Here is a 24,426-nt window from a genome sequence, read left to right on the forward strand (position 1 = left end):
AGAACTTCCTGTGAAGATGGGAATGACCTGTACCCACACTGCCCGACGTGAGGTCACCAGCCTCGTGTGGCTGCTAGGCGCTGCACCTGTGGCCAGCTTGACCAGGAACCAAATTTTACATTTTAATTAACTGTAGTTTAAATGGCTGCATGTGGCCAGTGGCTACCTGCAGCAAGATTCTACTACCTGGGATTGAGGTCCAGCACCTGGTCCCTTCTCAGTCATTCACACACATAAGGCTTCGTCCCTTTGACTTTCTAGGTTGGAATGAAAAGGGGACCTCTGATGTTGGGGGACCCCTGGTGTTGGCATGGGAATGGTTTAGCAGTGAGTGGGCTTGGCCAGCATCAAGACAGCTGAGTGTGTGGCCCTTCTAGAGGCTGTTCACGGTGGCAGCAAGGAGTTTTTTGTCATAGAGAGGGACGTGGTGACAGCTAGGCAGATCTGCTGATTGTAAGGAATGGAAGCTCCCTCAGTGGCACAGGTGAAGGGGCTCAGTGTTGGGGTTCAGGAGTTAAAGGGGCTCAGTGTTGGGGTTCAGGAGATGACGGGGCTCAGTGTTGGGGTTTGGGGTTCAGGAGTTAAAAGGGCTCAGTGATGGGGTTCAGGAGATGATGGGGCTCAGTGTTGGGGTTCAGGAGACGATGGGGCTCAGAGTCAGGGTTCAGGAGATAAAGAGTCTCCATGTTGGGGTTCAGGAGATAAAGGGGCTCCGTGTTGGGGTTCAGAAGATAAAGGGGCACCGTGTTGGGGTTCAGGAGGTAAAGGGGCACCATGTCAGGGTTCAGGAGATAAAGGGGCTCAGAATCAGAGTTCAGGAGATAAAGGGGCTCAGTGTCAGGGTTCAGGAGATAAGGGGCTCAGTGTCAGGGTTCAGGAGATAAAGAGGCTCAGTGTCAGGGTTCAGGAGATAACGGGCTCAGTGTTGGGGTTCAGGAGAAGTCCATGGACACACTGCAGGAGCCTGAGGCTGGCTGTCTTCCCCTCCCCTGTTCTCCCTGCCCTCCCCCCATGCTGCACTCCTCCTCTCTCTGTCTGCTCTGTCCTCTCCGTGTCCCTGGGGCTGGCTTCCCTCCTGTGTCTGTCACTGGCTTGGCGTGTTTAGCATGCCCCTCTCATGTTACACGCCAGGAGCAGGGCAGTTTAAGCAGGGCCGGGAGGGTGGCCATGGCCAGCAAGTGGACTCCAGCTGTGCTTCACTCCCTGCTGTGGTTTCTGGGAGCCGTCCAGTTGATTCCGACTCACAGCGACCCCATGTGACAGAGTAGAACTGCCCACAGGGTTTCCTAGGCTGTCATCTTTGTGGGAGCAGATCGCCAGGTTTTTTCTCCTGTGAAGCTGCTGGTGGGTTTGAACTACCAACCTTTCAGTTAGCAGCTGAGCACTTAACCACTGCGCCAGCAGGACTCATTGCTGTGTCTGCAGAAATCATGGAAACACCAGTGCAGGTGTGGCCTGGTGCTGGAGGAGCCGGCTGAGCTGAGTTCCCTCACTTGAGGGACTCTCTCCATTGACACCACTCAGAAAGCTTAGCCAGCAACCAGCAGTGGCTTCTAGACTGTTGTGTCCCCTCGTTGTCCTCCTCGGTAAGCGCTTCCTTCTTCTCCTGCCTCCTCCTGTTGCTCCTTCCGGGCGCCTGGGTAGCATGAGGGAATTGCTGGTCTTAGGACCTTCCTTATACCTATGTTGTTCAGGTAAAGCGTAGTGCCGCTTGTCCCAGGCTGTGGTCTGTCCCTGGACCGACATTGCTTTGCTTGGCAATAGTCTTTCTACTCTTAAAAGAAGAAGAAAACAAAAAACTAGTAAACACAAATCTTGTTGTACATGATGTCCAAAAATGAGGCATTTTCGCTCCACTTTTCTTAAGAGATGTGTTGACTTTGGAGAATATTCATGGAGGCAGGCTGTCATCCAATTCCAGATTTTACTATTTGGAATAAAATGTAGGATATGACCAGGAAAAGATGTTTTCTGACACCGGGCATTCCTGAAGAAATAATTTTATATATGGCATGACAAAGTTAAGTTGGTGGCACGTGTGTGTTTGGAGCAGCTGCCGCTGTGGCCTGCTCCCCTTTCAGCACCCCAAAGTTCACTCCCAGGACAGTTTGGGCTCCGCTCTGAAGTGGGGGCAGCTCTCTGTCCCTTCGTGCAGTTGGCTGAACTGCAGACCTGCCTCATCCTGTGTCTGAGCTCTGGGCAGTGGCGACTCAGCAGAGTTGCTGGGTGCTCAGCCTTGTCCCAGCTACCGTCAGGGCGCACCCAGGGCGGCGTGGGCAGCCCCGAGCTGTGAGGGGACCACAGAGGGGCATCGGTGCGCTGTCCAGGCCTCAGCAAGGCAGCCCCTGTAGTAAGAGCTTAAAGCTTAATACCGTTCTTAAACATAAAAACAATTGGAAATGGAATACTTCCTTATTTCACGCTATTTTCCCTGTACCCAAGGGGCACCTTTCAGAGCCTGCCTGGCTTGCGGTTCATTCTTTTGGTGAGAATAATCAGGTATGAGTGTTGGGGGAAATGAGCACACCTCCAGGTTGAGGTGGGCAGGCCAGGAGTGGAATCACTAATCCAGTGCCTTCCAAATTTGTCTCTAAGGAGACCCCCCCAAGCTCTGGTGGAGCACCCCGATTCCAGGCCCCCCAGACCTCACCGCAGCAAGTCCCTAAAAGTCTGGTGTTTGACAGCGCCCACATTAATTAGTGTCACCCGCCAGCAGGGTGGAGAAGTAAGCACTCACCAGGTTGTTATTTAGTGGCCTATCCTGAACAAAAAAGAGCCAGAAAAGTCCTGAAAAAAATAAAGTGCCATTTTTCCCAGCACCGCTCGGGGCCCTGGTATCCTCATCTGTACAATGGGACAGTGAGTCCTTAGTGCTGTCAGCTTGTGGAGGCCCAGACAGCGCCGTGCTGCTCAGGAGCTCGATTCCCGGCTCTAACTTGAGGGAAGGGCAGAGTGGGTGTGCCCGTGAGAGGCCACCGCAGAGCAGATGTGAGTATACCACAGTGCAGGGGAGTGGCTGGGATGAGGCTGGTTTGTAAGACACTGCTGTGCCCGGTGAAAGAGAGGCATGGAAGGTACAGGCGACCTGTGTGTCCGTCTGTCCAGACAGTCTGCGTCCGTCTGTCCAGGCAACCTGTGTCCGTCTGCCCACGTGGGAAGTCGGTGGGAGCTACTTTGTTCTTGGTTTGGTGAGGATGTTTTACTTCTTAAATAACGAGGCTCACCAGGAAGCTAAGCTAGACACAAATGGCAGGAAAAGCCCTCAAGGACACTCTCGAGACAAGCAGGTGGAAAGTGAGGCCCGAGGCCACGCTCCTCAGCAACGGCGATTCTTATGCTTTCTTCTGATCTGTCTATTTTAGGAAGTTTTTGAGCAAATAGAATCCTATGAAGACAGCAGCTCATGGTACCCAGCTCACGGTACCCTGTTTGTGGCCCTGTCGTCCGCCACCCTGTTGCAAGTGTTTGGTGCCTCTCCTTCCAGCCCTTTCCCATGTCGCTGCTATTGGCTGTTGGTGTTTCCATAACTGGGTTGTTGGTGAATATAAAGTACTTTTTACACATGTCACCTTACTGTGGTTGTCTTTCCATGTTGTGAAATGCGCTTGGCTGGTGCTCAGCAGCGGCGGCAGCTTTATTGACAAGATCGCCCCGTTTACTCAGCAGTCTTCCCGTTGTTGGACATTTAGATTCTTCCCGAGTTTTGCTGTTGTCAACTACACTCATCCCTTGGGTAAATACAGAAGTGGCCCGCTTTCACAGAGCCAGTGCTCTGCCCTGTCCGCAGGCTCGCAGCACTGACCACCATGTCTGCTCAGCAGTCCAGAGTCACAGATGAAAAGCGCAACCACTGGGCAGCTGAGCTCCTTGCCAAGGCCGGAGCTGCCACCTCCGAGGTCTCTGGGCTCCTCCCTGCCTCCTGCTGCCCTGGCCAAGCTCAGTGTGTGGTCTGGACCCTACAGCCCCCGTTTCTATCTCCTGCTCTGTTCACTCCCCTGGTTTCATGCTGTGATGGACCCGTGTGGCCCCTGAGCACCGCTGTGCGTTCCCCGGCGGTCCCTCTGTCCTCCAGCTCGACCAGACAGCCTGCCGCCAGAGACCTTGGGTCAGACAGGCCTCTTCTCTTTTTTCCCCTCACGGCATGTAATCAGCCTCCCAACCGCCTCCTAAACATCTTTTTAATCTGTCTGCTTTCCCCCTGGCCCCACTGCCACCGTCATCTCCCCCAGGAGGCAATTGTCTTAGAAGGTTCTGGGGAGTCCCAGATTAGGGAACCTGCTGGGCTTCTTAAAGAGACTTTTCCCATTTGTTTGTTTGGGGGACCCATATCACATGGAACTCCTGGTCCCCCAAGAGTCACCCTTTGAGAGAAGGTGCCCTGAGGATTGGCTGAGCAGGAGTCAGTGCTTGGGAAAGAACTTGGTGTCCATGGCTCAGCAGGAGCAGCGCTTCCTGGGAGATGGGGGACCATGCCCAAACTGCCAGGCCAGGGCAGCAGTCACTTTTATCTCTACAGGGGTTTCAGCTGCATCTTTAAAAAAATGTTTAGATAAAACTGTATTTCCTTTTACTTGGATCCACAGTCAGTGCCCATGGAAGCAGCAGTCAGGAAATCAAACAATGCATTATATTGAGCAAATCTGCTGCAAAAGACCTCTTTCAGTTGTTAAACAAAGATGTCTCTTTGAGGACTAAGGTGTACCTGACCCAAGTCACGGTATTTTCAATCGCCCATATGCATGTGGAAGCTGGACGATGAACAGGGAAGACTGAAGAAGAATTGATGCCTTTCAATTTGGTGTTAGCAAAGGTTATTGAATATACCATGGACTACCAGAAGGATGAACAAATCTGTCTTGGGAGGAGTACAGCCAGAATGCTCCTTAAAAGTGAGGATGGTGAAACTTTGTCTCACACACTTTGGACATGTTATCAGGAGGGACCAGTCCCTGGAGAAGGACGTCATGCTCCGTAAAGTAGGGGATCAGCGAAAAAGAGGAAGACCCTCGATGAGATGGATTGACACAGTGGCTGCAACAATGGGCTCAAACATAGCAACAATTGTGAGGACGGCACAGGACCAGGCAGTGTTTCTTTCTGCTGTGCGTGGGGCCGCTATGAGTCAGAACTGACTCAACGGCATCTACCAACAACAACAAATATCTTAATAGCGTTTCCTATTTATCGTTTGGATAACAACTTAAAATAGAAAGTGTTCTTTTCTCTGAAGGGCCTGAATGGGATTTTGCTCTGAATGTTGACTGACTGCCTTTTACTGCCGAACTTTCAGTCCCTCATTGTTTCTACTTGGTTTCTGAGAGAGGATTTCCACTTAAAATCCATGTCCAAGTTAGCCTTCCTGGCCCTGGGTCGCTTACCTCTTGTCCCACCCCCATCACTGAAAAAAAGGGGAACATTGGTATCTTCCCAACCGGCCTGCCAACTGCCTCTCTCTGGTGGTTCACAATTGTGTAATTGGGTGTCCCGAGTGGCTTGCATTGCCTGCTCCATTGGTTTGCCTTCAGTGGCCAGATAGGGAAGTCTAGGGCACGTTTATTGGCTTTCCTGTAACTAAAGAGATGCACCTTGAGTTCAGGTCGTCGGGTCTTTATCTAGCAGGCACCGCCAAGCTGCCACAGCAGGCTAGCTTCTTGCTGGGCGGCTCTGTCTCTGCGTGGCCTGCCGTCAGCCCTGCTGGCCCCAGTGCTGATGACGGCGAGGTTGACAGTTGAGCACCATTCTTGTCGCCCACACTCTGAAAAGGTCTTTGTACCACATGTGGAACAGACAGATGCTGGAAAGGGCTTTGTATTTTTACCCACAAACCGCAAGGGGAGCAGTCTGTTAACTGGAAGCGACCCTACTGGGTGAGCCTGCAGCCTCACTGTGACCATTTCCAATAAACCAGAGTTGGCATTGTGTGGGCTTCCAGGGCAAGGAGCAGCCCCTAAGTACCGAGGAGGGTTCTTGTGTGGCTTCTAGGGCAAGGAGCGGCCTCCAGGGGCAAGGAGGGTTCTTGTGTGGCTTCTAGGGCAAGGAGCAGCCTCCAGGGGCCAAGGAGGGTTCTTGTGTGGCTTCTAGGGCAAGGAGCTGCTCCCAGGGGCCAAGGAGGATTCTCTCTGCCTCTGATTCCCCAGGGGATGTGGGTGCCTGCACCCTGGCAGAGCATGTTGACACCCAGGCCCCACGAGCTTGTAGCTGCCCCTCCCTTCCCTGTCTACCCCTGGAGCTGTGGCTCTGCTGTGAGAGCAGCGTCCCTGCCTGGCCCTCAGTCCTGACTCCAGGGGCAAAGGAACAAGCCTCCAGAGTAGTGAACTCTTGAGAGCAAAGGTCCATGTTCATGCAGGCACAGCCAGCTACTTAAAGAGAAAAGGCTCCCACAATATAGGCCATCTAGAGCATAGACCCTTTTCTAGAAGCTTCTGGTGGGCCTTTTAAAAAATCTTCCTTATGGTATTTAGATGTGTGAACTTAGAAGAATAAAATAAGAAACACCACATCCATGTTGCCAGTGCCTCCCCTCCACCACCCCAAACTGCCATCTAAGGCTGCAAAGTAGAAATTAGCCTAAATTAGGAAGATAATTGTTCCCATGTTAATTGTAGGTTGTCTCTGAAGCCATTTTATCCCTGAGGCCTAAGCGGCAGGCTGGCTTTGGGCCTACCCACAGTTGTAGGAAGGGACTCCTGATTCGACTCTTTCCTGTGCTGCCTTCTTGCCCCACAGCTTCGCAGGACGCTGCCCTTAAATCACTGCTGTTGGCTGCACGTGTCCCCACCAAGCCCCTTCCCTCACCCCAGGTGGCCCTGGTGAGGGGCTGTAAGTCTCAGGACCGGGCACAAACAAACACCCGTCTATTTTCAGCCAGCCTGGTTGGTGCCCCAGCTGTTGCGGCCTGTGCCCGTTCCCAGGCCCGGCCCTTGGCACCGGCCACCCCTGCCAGCCCTTGCAGGCCAGCCGTGACTTCAGACGTCCCTGCCACGGTTGTCTGGAGCTCGCGGTGATGCTGGATGGCCACCCCAGGCAGTGCGATGGGCTGGGACCTCCTCTGCTCCTACGATGTCCACTTTGATAGAAACTTGGGTTTCCCTTTGAAAGCTCTCAGGTAGAGTGTGGCATTTCTGGGGTCTTCCACTCCAGGATTCCCCCAAATCGTGTCCCCTGTGTTGGGTGCTCATGTGACCGGGTCGAGGCAGACTCCCCACTCCGAGCTGCTTTTTTTTCTTTCATTTTTCATGCTGGAGGTACTTACCCTATCAGTCATGACTGAATGAACTTTTAAGTGAGAAGGCTCACCCCCTGCCCTCCCTGTGCCATGAATGATTGCTGAATGAGTGATTGCTGAACGAGAGATGGCTGAATGAATGATCATTGAATGAGTGATTGTCGAACAAGTGATTGCTGAACGAGTGATCATTGAATGAGTGATTGGTGAACGAGTGTTCATTGAATGAGTGATTGCTGAACAAGAGATGGCTGAATGAATGATCATTGAATGAGTGATTGGTGAACGAGCGATTGGTGAACGAGCGATTGGTGAACGAGCGATTATTGAACGAGCGGTTGCTGAACGAGCGGTTGCTGAACGAGCGGTTGCTGAACGAGCGGTTGCTGAATGGATGGTGTAAGCCCTCTGTGCCCCTGTACCCCTTCCCAGCGGGGCCCCTGGTGACAGGATGTGTTGTTGCTATTTTGTGTGTGCGTGCGAGCCTGCCCACACAGATCTCTGGAGCTTGACTGGCCTGCCCGCTTGTTTTGAAGACTGATACCCGGAATCCCAGCCCTCCAAACTCTCCTTTGACGATAGGGAATGCTAGGTCACTAGCTTTAACCCCCGTACTTCCCCGCCCTCCAAATAAGCCATTCAGCAGTGTAAAAGGGGCCTCCGTGGTGCCGTGTACCCCGCAGGGCCCTGCCTTGTAGGGGTGACGTCCTTATTTCCTTACAACCCAGTTGCTGTCCAGTTTGATGCTGACTCACGGCGACCTCCTGTGTGTCAGAGTAGAGCTGTGCTCCGTGGGACGTTCCAGGGCTGAGTTTTTGCAAGGAGATCACCAGGCCTTTCTTCTGTCGGCCTCAGACCTCCATGTTTTCAGTTAGCGGTGACCGTGTTCACCGTTTGCCCCACCAGGGGCTCCTGTTTCCCTGTAGTCTGGGAGTTGGTAATTTAGGACAGTGAGCTGCTTGCAAGCAAGGTTTGATAAAATGGAAAACATATGCTCACATCTGGAAAAGAAATATCAATTAAACGTAGTCAAAGTTGCGGATAAATTTGAGGTTTTCAAGTAAGAGTCTTGAATGGGTTTTTCCTGGTTAATGTCAAGGTTAGGAATGTTTACAAAAGTTTCTGTTGATAAAACCAATTAAATGGAGTGCAAATTTGTTTTAACTCTCTATAGCTTTTTTCTGTCTGGAGTTGTCTGATTAGGAGAGAGCATATCGTTTTTATGGCGATGTTGTTCGGTGCCATCTGGTTGATTCTGACTCACAGTGACTTTGTGTACCCCGGAATGAAACACTGCCCGGTCCTTCAACATCCTCACAATTGTTGCTATGCTTGAGCCCATTGTTGCAGCCACTGTGTCAATCTATTGCTGACCGTCTACTTTACCAAACATGATGTCCTTCTCCAGGGACTGGTCCCTCCTGATAACATGTCCAAAGTACACGAGACGTTTTCTTGCTATCCTCACTTCTAAGGAGTGTTCTGGCTGTACTTCGTCCAAGACAGATTTGGTCGTTCTCCTGGCAGCCCATGGTATGCTCAGTAATTCTTCGCCAACACCACTATTCAAAGTCATCAGTTTTTTGGTCTTCTTATTTTTTGTCCGTTATAGTTGATAAAAAAAACCTGTTTATTTCTTCTCTCATTTGCTTTATCTAAAGCCAAAATGGTGAATAAAGATTATGATGCTTTTTTAAACCAGGAAGTAATAAAGCCCTGGAGTCCCTGAGTGGTGCAGACAGTTAAGTACTCAATTACTAGCGTAGAGTTTGGTGGTTCAAATCCACCTAGAGGTGCCTTGGAAGACAGACCTGGAGATTTGCTTCCAAAACATCACCTCCTTGAAACCCTGTGGAGCAGTTCTGCTCCACACACGGGGTCGCCGTGAGTTGGAACAGACTGGACGGCAGCTGGTTACTGGTTAACGGAGCCTCAGAGATGAGCTTGGCTCCGTTTGAGGGACGTTTGCACACCGAGGGTGAACTCAGACTGACCAGTGCGGAGACAGGGAAGTGGAGGGCTATAAAAAGGGCCTGACAAAGACTGGGCAGGACGAGGTGGTCAGGAGAGCCAGCCTGCTGAGTCAGTCCTGAGCGCCCAAGTCTGCCAGCGCACGGCGTTTTAGTCCTCTGTGCTCGTGTGTCGGAAGGGGGTGCTAAGAGGACCCCCTTGACGGGCCACTGGAGGAGCCCTGAGAACAGGGCTGCCACAGAGGGAACCATCAGCCCCCACTCTTGCTTTTACCCAAATACTTGTGCCCCCTCCTCCCCTTGAATTTCAGGTGCCCTGAGATCCCTGTCCCGCTTTCACTTCTGCCCCAGCTTAGTCCTGGACACGCTCAGAGTTCAATAAATGCTGGTGAGCAACAGGAAAAGAGCAAATGTTATTTAAAAACTTTCTACTCGGCTTACTTAGTCTGGAAATGTGGGCGTGCACGCACACACACACCCACACACACCCACACACACCCACACCCCCACCCCCGTAATGCGAAAAAGGTTATATACAAAAATTATTCCTCTTGAATTTTAACTTGACTAAGCAAGAAAACATACCTTTCCTTTTGCGGTTAATATTTTGTTACAACAAAAAGGCCTTCCTACCTTGCCTATTTTCTCCTTTTACAGAGTTGTCTCTCAGATTTAAGGTTTGGTTGCTGTGTGGTGCCCACATAGGGACTTTCTTTCCCCCTTTGGAGAGCCGTTGTGTGGTAGACGTGCCCCCGCCAGTGTGGCTGCAGTGCCTGAGCCCTCAGCTCCCTGTCCCTGGGGCCCCCACTGCGCTCCGTAATGCTGCGTGTCTGTCCTCGCCAGCCCACGCAGTAGCCTAAATTCTGACATCTGTAGGGCGCCTCCTTCTCCCACCACCCTGCCTAGGCTCCCTCCCTCCTGCTGAGCCATTATTCCCGCAGATAGAGTTCCGAGTACCCCAGGCCAGTTCCTTTGAAGAAGGACCTGGAGATTTGATTGGAATTGCCTTGGATGTGCAGAGGAATTTGGGAAGAGTCGGCACCTTTACAGTGTTGGATCTCCCTATTCGTTCGCGTGGAATTCGTGGTTAGTGTAAATGGTTGACATACTCTGCTGTTAACCAAAAGGTTGGAGTCCACTCAGGTGCATTGGAAAAAAGGCCTGGCAGCCTGCTTCCTAAAAATCAGCCACTGGAAACCCTGTGGAGCGTAGTTCTCTGACACACGTGGGGTCGCCGTGAGGCGGATTGGCTTGACAGCAACTAGTTCGTTCATTTGTGTGCCATGTCCTAGTATCTTTCCACCGACTGGGTCTTTCGTGTCTTTCAGTGGTGTTATCATCTTTTCCGTGATGATCTTGCATGTGTTATGTTAAATTTATTCTTCAGTAGATTCTAATTTGTTTTTTCCCTCTCGTAGACAATATTTTTTAAATTATAGTTTCTGCTGCTAGGATATAGGAGTGCAATTGATTTTTGTATTTCAATTTTGTATCCAATCACCGTACTAAAATCTCGCAGTTTCTAGAAGATTTTGTGTAGATCCTTTGGGTTTTCTAAGACAAAGTGCTTCCACTCTACTCATGACAGTTCTGCTTCTTTCTAATTAATGCTATAATTTTCCTTGTCTTACTGTGCTGGCTGGAGCTGTGGTGGCACAGTGGTTAAGTGCTCGGCTGCTAACCAAAAGGTTGGCAGTTCAAATCTACTAGCTGCTTCTTGGAAATGCTATGGGGCAGTTCTACTCTGTCCTATGGAGTATCTATGAGTTGGAATCAACTCGATGGCACCGGGTTTGGTTCTTGGCTGTGCTGGCTGGGAAGCCCCACTCCAGTGTGGAGCAGGAACAGAGGCTGTGGGCATCCCGTCTCATCCTTGACACCAGAGAGGAGGCGTTAAAATTCCAGGCCGAGAGCCATGCTTGCTGTGCGTTTTTACAGCTTCCTTTTTTCAAGTTAAGTTCAGAGCTGTCTCTGTGGCTAAATTTACTGCATCTTGTGTGATGATCCTGTGGTTTTCTCCTTCAAATTTCTAGTGTGGTGAATTACACATAGGTTTCCTCCTATGAAATCTTCGCTGGTTTCCTACAATGAACCCAGCTTACTTGTGATCTTTGCCATCTTTTTTATACTTGGCTTGATTAGGTTTTGTGGTACTTTATTTAGGATTTTTCGTCTCTCTTCTTGAGCTTGCTTGGCCTGTAGTTTTCCTTTGTTGATATTAAACCTTTGCTATTCTCTGGAATAGTTTCCTGGACATTACAAGTACCCATTCCTTGAAAACTTCCAAAAGTTCATATCTAAAACTTGCTAATTCTTGTAGTATCAAAGTTTTTTTTTAAGGAATTTATCCATTTCATATAAATTTTCAGGTTTATTGGCATGGATTGTTCTTAATATTTTCTTTGAAAGTTTTAGAAATAGTAACTCTGTACTCTGCTTCTAATAACCTGAGGCATTTGTTTGACTCTAGGCTTTGTTGTTTTTGCTGCCGTTTAGTAATTTCCTGTGTGTCTGCTTGTCTTTGGTTGGGAGCTCATGCTTGGTTGGTTTTCTGACAGAACTCCTGTGTGTTTTTTCTGGGAGCCTGTAAGAAGCCCTGGTGGCACCATGGTTAAGTGCTCAGCTGCTAACTAACTGAAAGCTTGGCGGTTCGAGCACACCAGCCACTCCTCCGGAGAAGGATGTGGAGGTCTGCTTCTGTACAGGGAACCCTGTGGGGCAGTTCTACTCTGTCCTGTAGGGTTGCTGTGAGTCAGAATCAAATCGATTTGATGGCTGCACGTGATTATTGCCCCCACTCAGGAAGGCCGGTGCCCCCTCGGCTTCCCTCCTTGGCTTCTTTCCACATGAGCCCCGTGGGCACTGATGCGTTGAGGGGCCGTTTGAAAGAGCACTCAGTTGACCAGGATGGCCCAGAGCAGCAGCTGCTGGATCACGCGTCCTTGTCCTGGCTCACCTCCTCCCTCCCGGGGCTGGCTCCCTCTCTCTCACTCCCTCTGTCCCGCTCACCCAGGCCTGGGGTCAGAGTCTGCTCTCCTGAGACCCACACTCATCAGGAAGGCGGCCTGCCGCTCACCGTTACCCACTGAGGTCCACGTCCAGGGTCCTCTACCCACTGCGGAGGCCGACTTCAGGGGATGCTTCCTTTCCAGTCGCCCAGTTGCCGACTCGTCCACAACCAGGAGATGTTTACAGCGATTTGACACTGAGGCTCTGGTGGGTGATTTCACATTCTACCCAAGTGGTGGCGTCCAGTAGATCAGAGCTAGAGGAGCAGCTGCCTCGGCCCCTGGTGGCTGGAGGGGTCCTCCTCTGGGTGCCGCTGGCACGTCCCCTTGCTGCATGTGCCTGGAGCTGACCCACCAGCTGCAGGGGAGTGTCCCCGCCGGGCACTGTCTCCTCAGGACCCCACTCCGATCCCGGAGCGCTCTGTCCTTCTCCTTGTCCCAGCTCACCCCTTCTCCACGCCCAGGAGGCCACGGCCGCCAGCCTGGAGGTTCAGCCCAAACATCTAGGAAATGCTGTTCTCCAGTTTCTCTTTTGCTAACTCCTCATCCAGCCCAGCATGACTTCCCGATGACACTTCCTCCAAAACATTGTCTGTTTCCCCCGTTTTTCTCCCGCCTCCCACTGGTGGGCTCGCTCCTGCCAGCTGAAAGCAGCCAGTGTTAAAAAATAAATTACGTACACTTACAACTCAAACAATCATTGAAACCAAAGGTAATACATTCCCAGACTCATCTCTCCTAATTATTTTACTATGTTTTCCTCTTATCTGTGCTATTGAGATTATTTGTGTCGGCTGTATCTGTGTGGTGGGGGTGCTCAAGTCTGCTTATGTTCCTTCTTGGCTTTGAGCTCTGCGGAGGCCCCCAGGACCCTCATGGTGGCCTGCTCAGGCCTGGGCTCTTGCTCCAGCCTTGGCTTCCCCACCTTCCTGCCCACATTACACTCTCCTGAATCCAAGTTTCCTGTTGTTTTGTGAACCCCGCAAGCCCCCTGTGCCTTAGGGCCTGGGCCCTAACCACTTCCTGTGCCTGGTCTTCTCTCCCAAGTGTCGGGACCCCTTGTCATTCAGGGTTTAGCTTAAATCCCAGCTGCTGAGTTTAGAAAGGGCCTAGTGGCACAAACAGTTTGTGCTCGTCTGCTAACCTGAAAGTTGGTGGTCTGAACCCATCCAGTGGTGCCGTGGAAGAGGGGCCTGGTGTCTTAGTTATCTAGTGCTGCTGTAACAGAAATACCACAAGTGGATGGCTTTAACAAAAAGAAATTTATTTCCTCCCTGTAAAGTAGGCTAAAAGTCCAAATTCAGGGTGCTGGCTCCAGGGGAAGGCGTTCTCTCTCTGTCAGCTCTGGAGGAAGGTCCTCGTCCTCAATCTTCCCCTGGTTGAGGAGCTTCTCAGGCGCAGGGACCCCAGGTCTGAAGGACAGACTCTGCTCCAGGTGCTGCTTTCTTGGTGGTATGAGGTCTCCAACTCTCTGTTTGCTTCCCTTTCCTTTTATCTCTTGAGAGATAAAAGATGGTGCAGGCCACCCCCCAGGGAAACTCCCTTTACCTTGGATCAGAGAGGTGACCTGAGTAAGGGTCACCTCTCAACATAAAATTACAATTACAACATGGAGGACAACCACACCATACTGGAAATCTTGGCCTCACCGAGTTGACACACACATTTTGGGGGGACGTTTTAAGTTGACACATACATTTTGGGGGACATAATTCAATCCGTGACACCTGGGGACCTGCTTCTGTAAAACTTAAGGCCAAGAAAACCCTGTGGAGCAGTTCTCCTCTGACACACGTGTGTGTATTACTTGTGGGGTTGCTAGGAGTCGAAATCAACTCGGCGGCAATGGGTTTTATTTGATTTTATTTTTTGAGTTCTGGAAGCCCTTTCAGTCACAGTGGCTACCCGTCTACACTCACCTGCTGTTTTTCCTCTTGCTTCGTTCATTCATTAGTGTATTAGCTGCCTCTCACTGCTGGGCTTCAGACTTCTTAGGAGCTGGGATCTGGTCTGCGTGTTTGCTGTGTTCTCTCAGTGGCTGGCACAGTCTGCCATGTGTTTGGAATGACTGTGGGATGGAGGAATGAACGAAGAATGAGAAGGATTGGATGTTTTGTTTTTTAAAATGGTACACACCCATACATGCATTTGTAACACGCATATGTAGCATGTGTGCGTAAGTAATATACACACATACGTGACACCCATACATGTGTATATAACACATATGAACACATGTATATGTAATATACACACATGTAATGCTCACTTGTGCATACGTAATACACACATGTAACACATGCGTATGTAACGCACACATGTAATGCTCATGTGTGCATACGTAGTACACACATGTAACACCTGCCTCTGTAATACACACATGTAACACACGTGCATATGTAATATACATAACATCCACGATGCATGTGTAGCACACACGTAACATGCATATGTAACACACATGCAACACATGTGTATGTAATATACACACATAACATCCATATATGCATATGCAACACATACGTAACACACGCATATGTAATACATCACATGCGACACCGTACATGCATATGTAACACGCACATATGTAATGTGCAGATGTAACATACACCCATACACACATATACATTCCACACATGCATGTGTAACAAACATGTGACATCTGTAACACCCATACATGCATGTGTAATACATGCATGCAGTACACATGCACATGCAACACACATATGTAACACACATGCATATGTACTGCAGAATCTAACATGTACATACGTAATACATACATATGCAACACATACATCTAACACATACACATGTAATACACATGCATATAAAATACACATGCTTATGCAACCACATATACATGTAATACACATACACATTGAATATAAAAAAATGAAAGTACAGTGCATTTATAATACACACATGCATATGTAACATATACATGCTTATGTAATACACACGTGCATATGCAACACACACTGCACGCATGTATTATACACCTGCATATGTAACGCACTGTACATGCATATAAAATACACACATATGTAGTACATGTGCACGTGTGATCGCACAAGCATACCTGTGTAATAAGCACACACATGCGTATATAATACATACTCATATGTAATGTACATGTGGATATGATATATATGCATATGTAATGTATGTGCATATATAATATATACACATATGTAACATACATTCAGGTTTAACGCAAGTATGTGTAGTACGTACATGCACATGTAATACATGCCTGTGTGTAATACACACACGCATAGGAACAGAAGTTGGAGGAGCCCTGCCTTCAACTGTTGATGGCGGACTGTTGTAGAAGCTGGCACTTGGGGGCGTTGCCGTCCTGCGCCACGTTGTTTTGGTCATGTCTGGTTTTATCCTCATGAAGGAGATCGAATGGCACGGGGGCCGTCAGCAGCAAGGTGGGCAGTGCACGACTCCCACGGCGGTGGAGTGTCCCTCCCCGCCCGTTTTCATGCTGCGGTGAGGGCTTCCTGTCGGCCAGGTGGTGGGTGGGCACCGCCGTCTCGTCTGTCATGGCCTGTGCCCTGCGTTGACCTTTGGAGGGACTGGTGGGCATGGATAAGTCGTGCGTACCAAGAACGTTGAGCACGATTTGAGCTGAGTTCCAGAAACAGCATTTACCTACCTACATCCTTGGTGGATTTCACAGAGAGGAGGCTTGTGTGTGGCTCTCGTCCTTGACTTCAGCCCTGCAGGAACACAAGGCACACTGGGTCGGGCTTGTCGCTGTCTCAGCTCACTGGCATGTTTGCAGATGATCCACTGTGAACTTCGGATCTCCAGACGGTGGAGTTTTTCTTTGCAGGTCTGCAGAAACGAGAGCCGTGTGTCTCAAGTGATGGCAGCAACCTTTGTCCTCACTTGTCCAGCACCACAGTTGCTACACCCTAGAATTCCAGAGTTCTAGGAGACAGTGCATCTCACAGAGGGGCTCTGAGGCCCTTCTCCGTCCACGCTGATGTCACGGTCCCCCCGAACAGTGGGACACACACGTCAGGTGCCCCAGGTTACTGATTACCCAACAGAGGAGGGAAGCAAGGCATGCCTTCTCCCACAGCCTCCTTGAGGACGTTTGTAAAGGGCCAGCAGGAAGCCCAGCGAAACCCAGGAAGAGACTTCCTCCTTTATTCTTCTTCCCAGAATTCAAGGCTGTGACCTTCCCGAAGCAGATCAGCAGGTCTGTCTTCCTGGGGTGCCTCTAGGTGGGTTCAGACAGCTAACCTTCAGCTAGTAGTTGAGCACTTAACTGGTTGCACAACCTAGGGGCTCCTCTTCCCAGAATAACCAAACCTGTTGCCATCAAGTAAATTCTGAATCATAGCAACCCTGTAGAACCAAAAAAAAAAAAAAAAAAAACCCAGACCCATTGTCATTGCGTCAGTTCTGACTCATAGTGACCACACAGGACAGAGTAGAACTGTCTCATAGGGTTTCCAAGGCTGTAAATCTTATGGGAGCAGATCTTTCTTCCGAGGAGCAGCTGGTGGGTTTGAACTGCTGACCATTCAGTTAGGGGTACCCCTGACTCAACCTTCACATTGCAGCCCATCTTGGTGAGGGCGTGGAAGGATTGTTCCCTTTCTTGCCGGCTTTTACTTTCCTCGCTACCCGCCCAGCAGGGCGGGTTCTGTGTCTGTCCCGGTTATCATATTAGGCACGTGGGCGTCGTGGGCGGGTCACTGGAGATTTCCTGCTGCTGGTTTTGTTTCTGGCTCACACTCACGCCTCCGTTCCCTCCACTGCAGCCTTGTCTTCTGGGTGGGCCGTTGGCTGCACGCTCACCCTGGCAGAATGGCACCTGGCTTCTGCTGGGACACAAAGGAGACAGAAAGGCTGAGAGGCTGGCATCGAATCTCAGCTTTGCTGCTTGGATATTGGGGACGTTACTTAATTCTTTGAGTCTCAGTTTTCCCATCTGTAAAAAGGTCTATTGTGAGGCTGCAGGGATTGCATGTGAGCTGGTGCCCCGTGCCAGGTGAGTGGTTCATTCATTGATTCGTTCACTCATTCATTCACTCAGTGACTGTATTCAGCACACAAGTGTGCATCTTCTGTGGGGTCACAGCGCTTATCTTCTGGGAGACCCCAGTCTCCTGGGCAGCGGATCAGTAGCTTTGTTTTTCAAGTAAAGGCATTATTCCATTTGAATTTGAAGACGCCCCGAGGCGAGTACCTGAGGTCAGGAGGAGGGTCATCTGCTGCCACCTGGAGTGGGGGCTGATGGGTCCCCACACGTACTTGTGTCTCTCAGTCCCCCTGTCCTGGCTCCACTCTGCTGTGGCGCTGTCTCTGTGGTCACCCCTGGGTCATAGTCTTTAATGTTTAACAGAAGAGCGACTTCTAAGTGTCTACGGGCGGGGGGCAGTTTTTTGAGGGAGTGTCTAGAACCTTCTTAGAAGGTAAAGTGAAGCAATGCGAGACCTTCGAAGTTATTTTAGCTGACACTTGGTATGACTATGTCTTTTCAGTTTTCAAATATTCTTTTTCTTTAAAAGTTAGATTGTAAAATATTTTTTTAAAAACTCATTGCCATTGAGTCGACTTCGACTCACGGCAACCCCACGTGCGTCAGAGCAGAACTGCGCTCCATAGGGTTTTCAGGGACTGATTTTTCGGAAGTGGATTGCCAGGCCTTTCTTCTGTCGTGCCTCTGGGTGGACTTAAGCCTCCAGTCTTTCAGTTAGCATCCGAGCGTGTGAACTGTTACTGGCTTAAGTGCTTTCAGTGGAGTTGCTGAGAATGGTGGTTGCTGAGAAGACTTTTCTCGAAAGGTTCTCAGTGGAGGAGGGTGACTCAGTCAGTAGAACCCCACTCCTCCTCAGCCCTGGTGTCTGACGCTCTCTGACGGGTAACCGTTGTTTTTCTCTTCTGTTGTGGAGAGGTGTGAAGACCTCGTACTCTGAAGCCCGCCTTTATTTCTCAGAAACCCCTCAGTCTTCAAGCGGCCGTGGCCAGTAGGGAGTCCCGTGTGGAGGTGGGGCCTGTAGGGAAGAGAGCCATTGGGTTTGCTGGTTTGGCTCCTCCTGCTCTGAGTGTTGGGAACTGTCTCACTGGACCTGGAAGCGCTGTGGACCACCAGCCATGACTCCGGTCCCTGTGGCTGCATGCTGCTAGGAGCAAGCAAACTCCCCCCATGGCAGGTATTACCGAGTCAGGGTCCTGGGCCTGGATTGGGCTGGCGGCTGGGTGTCTGGTCTCAGCAGCTCAAGCCTGCCTCGGGGCGATGCTCGTTTCCCCTTTTTGCCTTTGTGGGGCGTTGGTCTGGATGCTCCCCTCCCCCCTTGCCCTCACACCCTCGGGATGGCCCCACTGGACAGGAAGTGGAAAGGAACCGCATGCCCCTCCTTCAGGGAGGCTCAAAGAGCCAAAACATATTTCCTCACTGCCCAGAGCTGGGTGCTGTACAGGGCGGGGGCCTTAGAGGGCCTGGGTGCTGTATGTGGGCTGTGGAGAGTGAGGACCGGGGAAGCTTCAATGTGCTGACTCGTGAGCGGTGTTTCCCAAGTGCTAGAGGGTGCGCATGTGTGTGCATGTCTGTGTGTGCACATGTCCATGTGTGTGCACATGTGTTCCTGTGTGTGTGTCCATGTGTGTGCACATGTGTTCCTGTGTGCATGTCCATGTGTGTGCACATGTGTTCTGTGTGTGCATGCAAACAGTGATGTGTGCACATATGTATTCTTGTGTTCCCATGTTTGCATGTGTGCACGTGTATGCACGTGTTCCCATGTGTGCATGCAAAGAAATGATGTGTACACATGTGTATGCCTGTGTGCTCCTGTGTATGCATGCGAACAGGTGGTGTGTGCGTGTGTGTTCCTGCAAACACATGATGTGCATATGTGTGCTTGTATGTATGCACTTGTGTTCCTGTGTGTGTGTGTGTGTGCATGCAAATGTGTGATATGCGAGTGTGTACACACACATTTGTTTCAGGGTTGAGTAGATGAATGAAATTACAGGGAAAACTGGCACATGGGCCTGACCACTCGTGAGGGTCTCACCCAGAGGATGGTTGTCAGGCTCTGGCCGCCCACCCACCACCCACCTCCTCTGCTCTCCTGGCTGAGGCTGGTGCTGGAGGAGAAGGCCGTGCATGCCCCTGGCCCAGGTGTGGCTGCACACGTATGCACGTGCACACACATGCGCATGCATACACAATGGGCTGTTCTGGGAAAGGCCAGCCCTCAGTGCTGCTTCCAGAAGTCCCTCACCCCCTGCGGGCGCCCTGCTGTCTGCTCAGCAGCATGGGAATTCTGGCGATTTTCTGTTTACTGTAATCCCACCGCAGTGTCCCCTCCCCAGGAGCCTGCATGGCAGAGCCCAGTGCACGGGGACTCTCGGTGAATCAGCAGGTCTGTGCCAGCCAGTCCTTGGGCCCTGTGCGCGGGCAGGCATGAATCACTCGCTGCCTCCTGATTTGCGTCAATTAAACCACATGTGAAGCAAACAGCAGTGAGCAGGCTTGGCTGGCAGCGTGGCGTCCAGCGTGGGGACCCTCGCCAGGGACAGCCGCAGAGCCAGCCTGCCGCTCGGCTCGCCTGGTGGTCTGGGCTGAGGCCTGGGTGCTGTGGCCCCCTGGCCTCGTGAAGCCCTGCCACCGGTGCAGAGATGGGGGCGAGGTAATTATAGCTCTGGGCACAGCCGTGCGCTGGCCTCTGTGAGCCTGTGACGGGTGCGTCACAGATGGGGGAACGTTTACAGTTCAGAGCAGACTCCCCTTGGGCCCTCACACCGACACGCTCAGGACAGGCCTTCGGGAAGAGTCCTCGTAAGGAAGGCTTGATTAGAAAGGCCTGCACGGTGCCCCTGCACACTTAGAGCTGAGAGGGTAGCCTGGAGGAGTCCGTTCCAGACGGAGGCTCTGCCGGGGAGCAGGACTGAGAGACGCATGTGGTGCAGAGTGTTTTAACAGAAGCCCGAGGCAAGACTTTCCAGCCAGGACTCTGAAGCACGTGTGTGTTTATTTACTTATCTGTCTATCAGGAGTTAGGTTCTCTGTGGAGGTGGCAGAAACGGCTCGGCTCCAGGCCTGGCTGAGGGCTGCCACGGGCCAACAGGGTCAGGACTCCCATGGGCCCCCACTCAGGAATTCTATTTCTCATTTTGACTGTAAGGTTTACTTTTATAATTATTGTCATTTAAATAGAAATAAAAATTTATCTGGTTATCATAGTTATGGCTAGAATCTTAGAACAGCAGCCCCCCACCCCGCCCCCACTGTCTTCTCTGGATACCACACTTTTGCACCTGAAATGAGGCAGAGACGTCACAGCCCGTTTAGTCTCTCCTCCTTTCGCCCCTTCGGTCGTGGAGGATGTGTCTGGGTGTGACTGCTCAGAGAACCATGCAAACGTAAGGGCTTAGAAGCTGGTCCATCTTCTGAAGGGTCTTAGATAGTGGAGCCTTCCAGAGCGCTGCACCAGGGTTGTTTGTAACAGCGTGCCAGCTCATGAACCCCCAAACAGCAGCAGCCCAGGACAGGATAAACCCAAATCCAAGCCCGCTCTTTCACTGGGGGTCCCTCTGTCTTCTATCACGGAAAATTTCATTCACAGATGTTTGGAGAAATGTTGAAGAAACTGGGCTGATCAGCCTGTCTGGGGTCCACCCATGGGCTTCAGTGCTTGGGTCCCACGGCATGTTGGGCACCTTCCCTTCTCCTGGGGTTCCTGGGAGAGGCTGGGCCAGAGTCAAGACTGCGTCGTCAGTGGGCAGGTGTCTCCTGTGGTGGCCAGCCCTGCTGAGGATCATTCCCTCACTCCGTCCGTCTCTCCACCTGTCTGTGGTTCATTCATTCATTCATGCATTCATTCACTGGGGCTGCAGGACAGTGCTCGGTGCTCACCTGCCCGTCAGGCAGTAGCTGGAGGACGTCTTTGCAGAGGATCTTCCCCCATGGCTTGGAGAGGAAAGGCTTTCTTCGCTGGCCATTGCTGGATAATGAGCTGATTCCTTACACCCTGTCTAGTGACTGACTAGTTGTATCAGCTTGTTGACTTGTGGGTGTAATCTTGGACTCGTGGAGTGGAGTGTATTTCGTATGTGTTTGTCCTTTGCCGTTATTATTCCTGTTGATGTTCACATGGGTCCCGTCTTTGGCCAGTGGAGCCCCTTTGAGCTGGCTCCCGAGTCCCTTTGACGTGAACCTGGTGGTCTCTGTTAGTTGCTTGCCTTCTGGTAGGAGGAGACATTCCAGGCTCACCTTGTACCATTCCTGCCGTGATCAGGAACCAGCTGTTTATCCAGGAAGCCTCAGTTCCTGTCGGTGGGAAATAGAATTCCGATATCGATGGCGTCTTTTTGGTCACACACCTGGCCCAGCAGCAATGCCTGTGCTCAGCATCGCCCTGCTCTCTGTTGGTAGGACGTGGGGGAGTGCTTGGAAGGTTGACAGGAGGTGTCACATCTCTGCTTCTGTCTCTGCTGCTGTTGAGGCACAGCAGGTGGAATGGAGCTGATGGAGGGGTAGACGGAGCTGGGAGGGCACTTAGGGGGTGATGGCAGAGAGGAGGGGCTTCGGCACCCCGGCTTTCTGGTCTGGAGGTCCGAAGGTTATTTCATCCCAGCTGCTTAGGGAACATCTGCTTCAGTTCTCTGCGTTTGTTTCCTGTGGCCACAAACCTAGTGGCCTAACACAACCACATTTATTCATCTTCAGTTCTGGAGGTCAGAAGTCTGGAATGCGTCTTATGGGCTAGAATCTAGGTGTCAGTAGGACTGCATTCCTCTGGAGGCTCCAGGGGACAGTTCCTTGCATTTCCCAGCTTTTGGAGGCCGCCCACATTCCTTGCTCGTGGCCCTTTCCCCCGTTCATTCCATGCCCTGCTCCATCATCACCTGCTCTGCATCTCAGACACCGCCTGCCTCCCTCATACAAGGACATACATGGCTTCATTGGACTCACTGGATCATGCAGTGTCCTCGGGCAGCCCATGCTGACCCCACGGCACTGCCGCCTGCAGGCATTGGCTGGCCCCCAGGGAGGGCAGGGACACTCACTGGATCATGCAGTGTCCTCGGGCAGCCCGTGCTGACCCCACGGCAGTGCCACCTGCAGGCATTGGCCCCCAGGGAGGGCGGGGCCCATTTCAGGAATGCAGGTGCAGTTCAGCTGAGAAAGCAAGTTGAGTGCTGTGGAGGTGCTTACCGCAGAACTCAGGGCCGCGAGGGGGGCCCATCGCCCTGACTCCTGCAGCTGCCCAGGGCCACAAAGGGGGCCTTGTCACCCCACTTCCCGCCCACCTGCCCCAGTGCAGAGAGCACAGCGGCCCAGGCAGCTGGGCAGGTGTGCCTGTGGGTCACTGGGGAGTCGGAGACATTCTGATAGGGATGTGGTTTCCACAGGGTGGGTAAGGGCGCCAGGCATCAGCAGGGCCCTGGGAGGTGCTTGCTGTGGGTACTGTTCTCACAGCCCTTTTCTGGCCCAGCTGGTCTCCAAGAGTCCGTTTTCCCTGATTATCACCCTAACGGCATTGCGTTTTGCCTCTTGAGAGAACAGGTGGTGTTCTGTCACTCTGTCAGCATCTATGCTGGTCTTGATCTTGTTTTCTGGAAGTGAGGCAGGTGGCTCCCTGCTTTTGTGACTTGGCCGCAGGCCTCTGGGCGCTCTCTGGGCAGGCTTCCAGCACCAGGAGGTGTCCGGCATTTCCATTAACTAACTGCTTCCCCTGGCTCCCCCGGTTTCCCTGTGCCCCCTCCTGCCACCGGGGTGGGTGACGTGTCCAGGAGGCTGTCAGGTGAGGACTCACACCGTGATCAAATGGCGCTTCTTTCCTTGTGCTTACCGAGGACTTGACTGGTAAGTAGAACCTTCTTTTAGGTCTCCTTCAAAACCTGGCTTTCTTCTGGGCTAGCTTCTTCACGTACTTGCTCAAATCCCACCCGCCAGTAGGCCCTCTTCCTGAAAGTTCTGTGTTGTACTTGAAAGTGGCATGCTCCCAAGTCAGAGAGCTGCAGACTTGTCCAGTACTCCTGGCTCAGAGAAGTGATCACCGACTACAAGTCTTGATGCATCAACTTTATTCTGGGCATATTTCTGAGGACCCTATGCACCAGGCATGGTGCTAGGCCTCCAGGTCCTTGGCACCCTGACTCTTCTTGCTTTCTGGCAGCTCTGGATGGGTGCAGAGGAAAAGTGGCTACCTGGTGACAGAACAGGCAAGGCGGGTGGGCGGGATGCCCCTGGGGAACCTGGGTGGCTCCTGCGAGCTGCTCCGCTTGAATTCCACAGGATCCCATCTGTTGTAGATCCGACACGGATACAGTCACAGTCAGCGGAGCCAGACTGTGTAGCTTACAGACCCCGTACTCAGCATCTGCACCCAGCTTCACCCGACTAGCCTCTGGGTGGACGTGCCTGCTGTACCTGGGTTCTTCTGGGGGACAGCAGAAGGAAAGAGCAAGGAGGAGGCTCTTAGCTTCGTGACTAACAGGAACAGGGCGATAGGGACTTTTCCTTAGTGATTGGTTTGTTTTGTTTGTTCATTCATTCATTTGTTGTTGCTGTTATTAGATGCCATCCAGTTAGTTCCGACTCATAGCGACCCTGTGTACAGTAGAACTAAACACTGCCCAGTCATGCACCATCCTCACAGTCTTTGTTGTGTTTGAACCCATTGTTGCAGCCACTGTGTCACTCCATCTCATTGAAGGTCTTCCTCTTTTTTTGCTGACCTTCTGCTTTACCAAGCGTGATGTCCTTCTTCAGGGACTGGTCCCTCCTGATAACATGTCCAAAGTATGTAAGACGAAGTCTCACCATCATCACTTCTAAGGAACTTTCTGGCTGTACTTCTTCCCAGACAAATTTGTTTGTTTTTCTGGTAGTCCATGGTATATTCAGTATTCTTTGCCAACCCCACAACTCAAATGCATCAATTCTTCTTTGGTCTTCCTTATCCATTGTCCAGCTTTCCCACACACAGGAGGCAATTGAAAATACCATGGCTTGGGTCAGATGCGCCTTAGTCCTTTAAGTGGCATATTTGCTTTTTAACCCTTTAAAGAGGTCTTTTGTAGCAGATTTGACCAATGCAATACTTTGATTTCTTGATTGCTGCTTCATGGGCGTTGATCATGGATCCAAGTAAAATGAAATCCTTGACAACTTCAATCTTTTCTCTGTTTATCATGATGTTGCTCATTGGTCCAGTTGTGAGAATTTTTGTTTTCTTTATGT

At 51.3% G+C, this 24,426-nt stretch overlaps 1 protein-coding gene across 7 annotated transcripts in view; it reads left to right on the plus strand.

The window, feature by feature from the left end:
* The window catches only part of HDAC4 (histone deacetylase 4), a 338,607-nt gene that overhangs the window by 97,522 nt on the left and 216,659 nt on the right, over positions 1-24,426 (plus strand). For 2 of the 7 annotated variants that reach the window (XM_064286433.1, XM_064286434.1), the window contains exon 1: positions 15,668-17,220. The exons of 2 other annotated variants lie outside the window; for them this stretch is intronic. Coding sequence is in view for 1 of the 5 variants with exons in the window: in XM_064286431.1 (XP_064142501.1) it covers positions 18,379-18,385 (7 nt within the window). In the remaining 4 variants the exon portion in view is untranslated. Of the gene's footprint in view, positions 1-15,665; positions 18,386-24,426 lie in introns of those variants that run through there. 3 more of the 7 variants (XM_064286431.1, XM_064286428.1, XM_064286432.1) reach the window with 3 other exon arrangements.

Source organism: Loxodonta africana, chromosome 6 (assembly GCF_030014295.1).
Source record: "Loxodonta africana isolate mLoxAfr1 chromosome 6, mLoxAfr1.hap2, whole genome shotgun sequence".
NCBI lineage: Eukaryota > Metazoa > Chordata > Mammalia > Proboscidea > Elephantidae > Loxodonta > Loxodonta africana.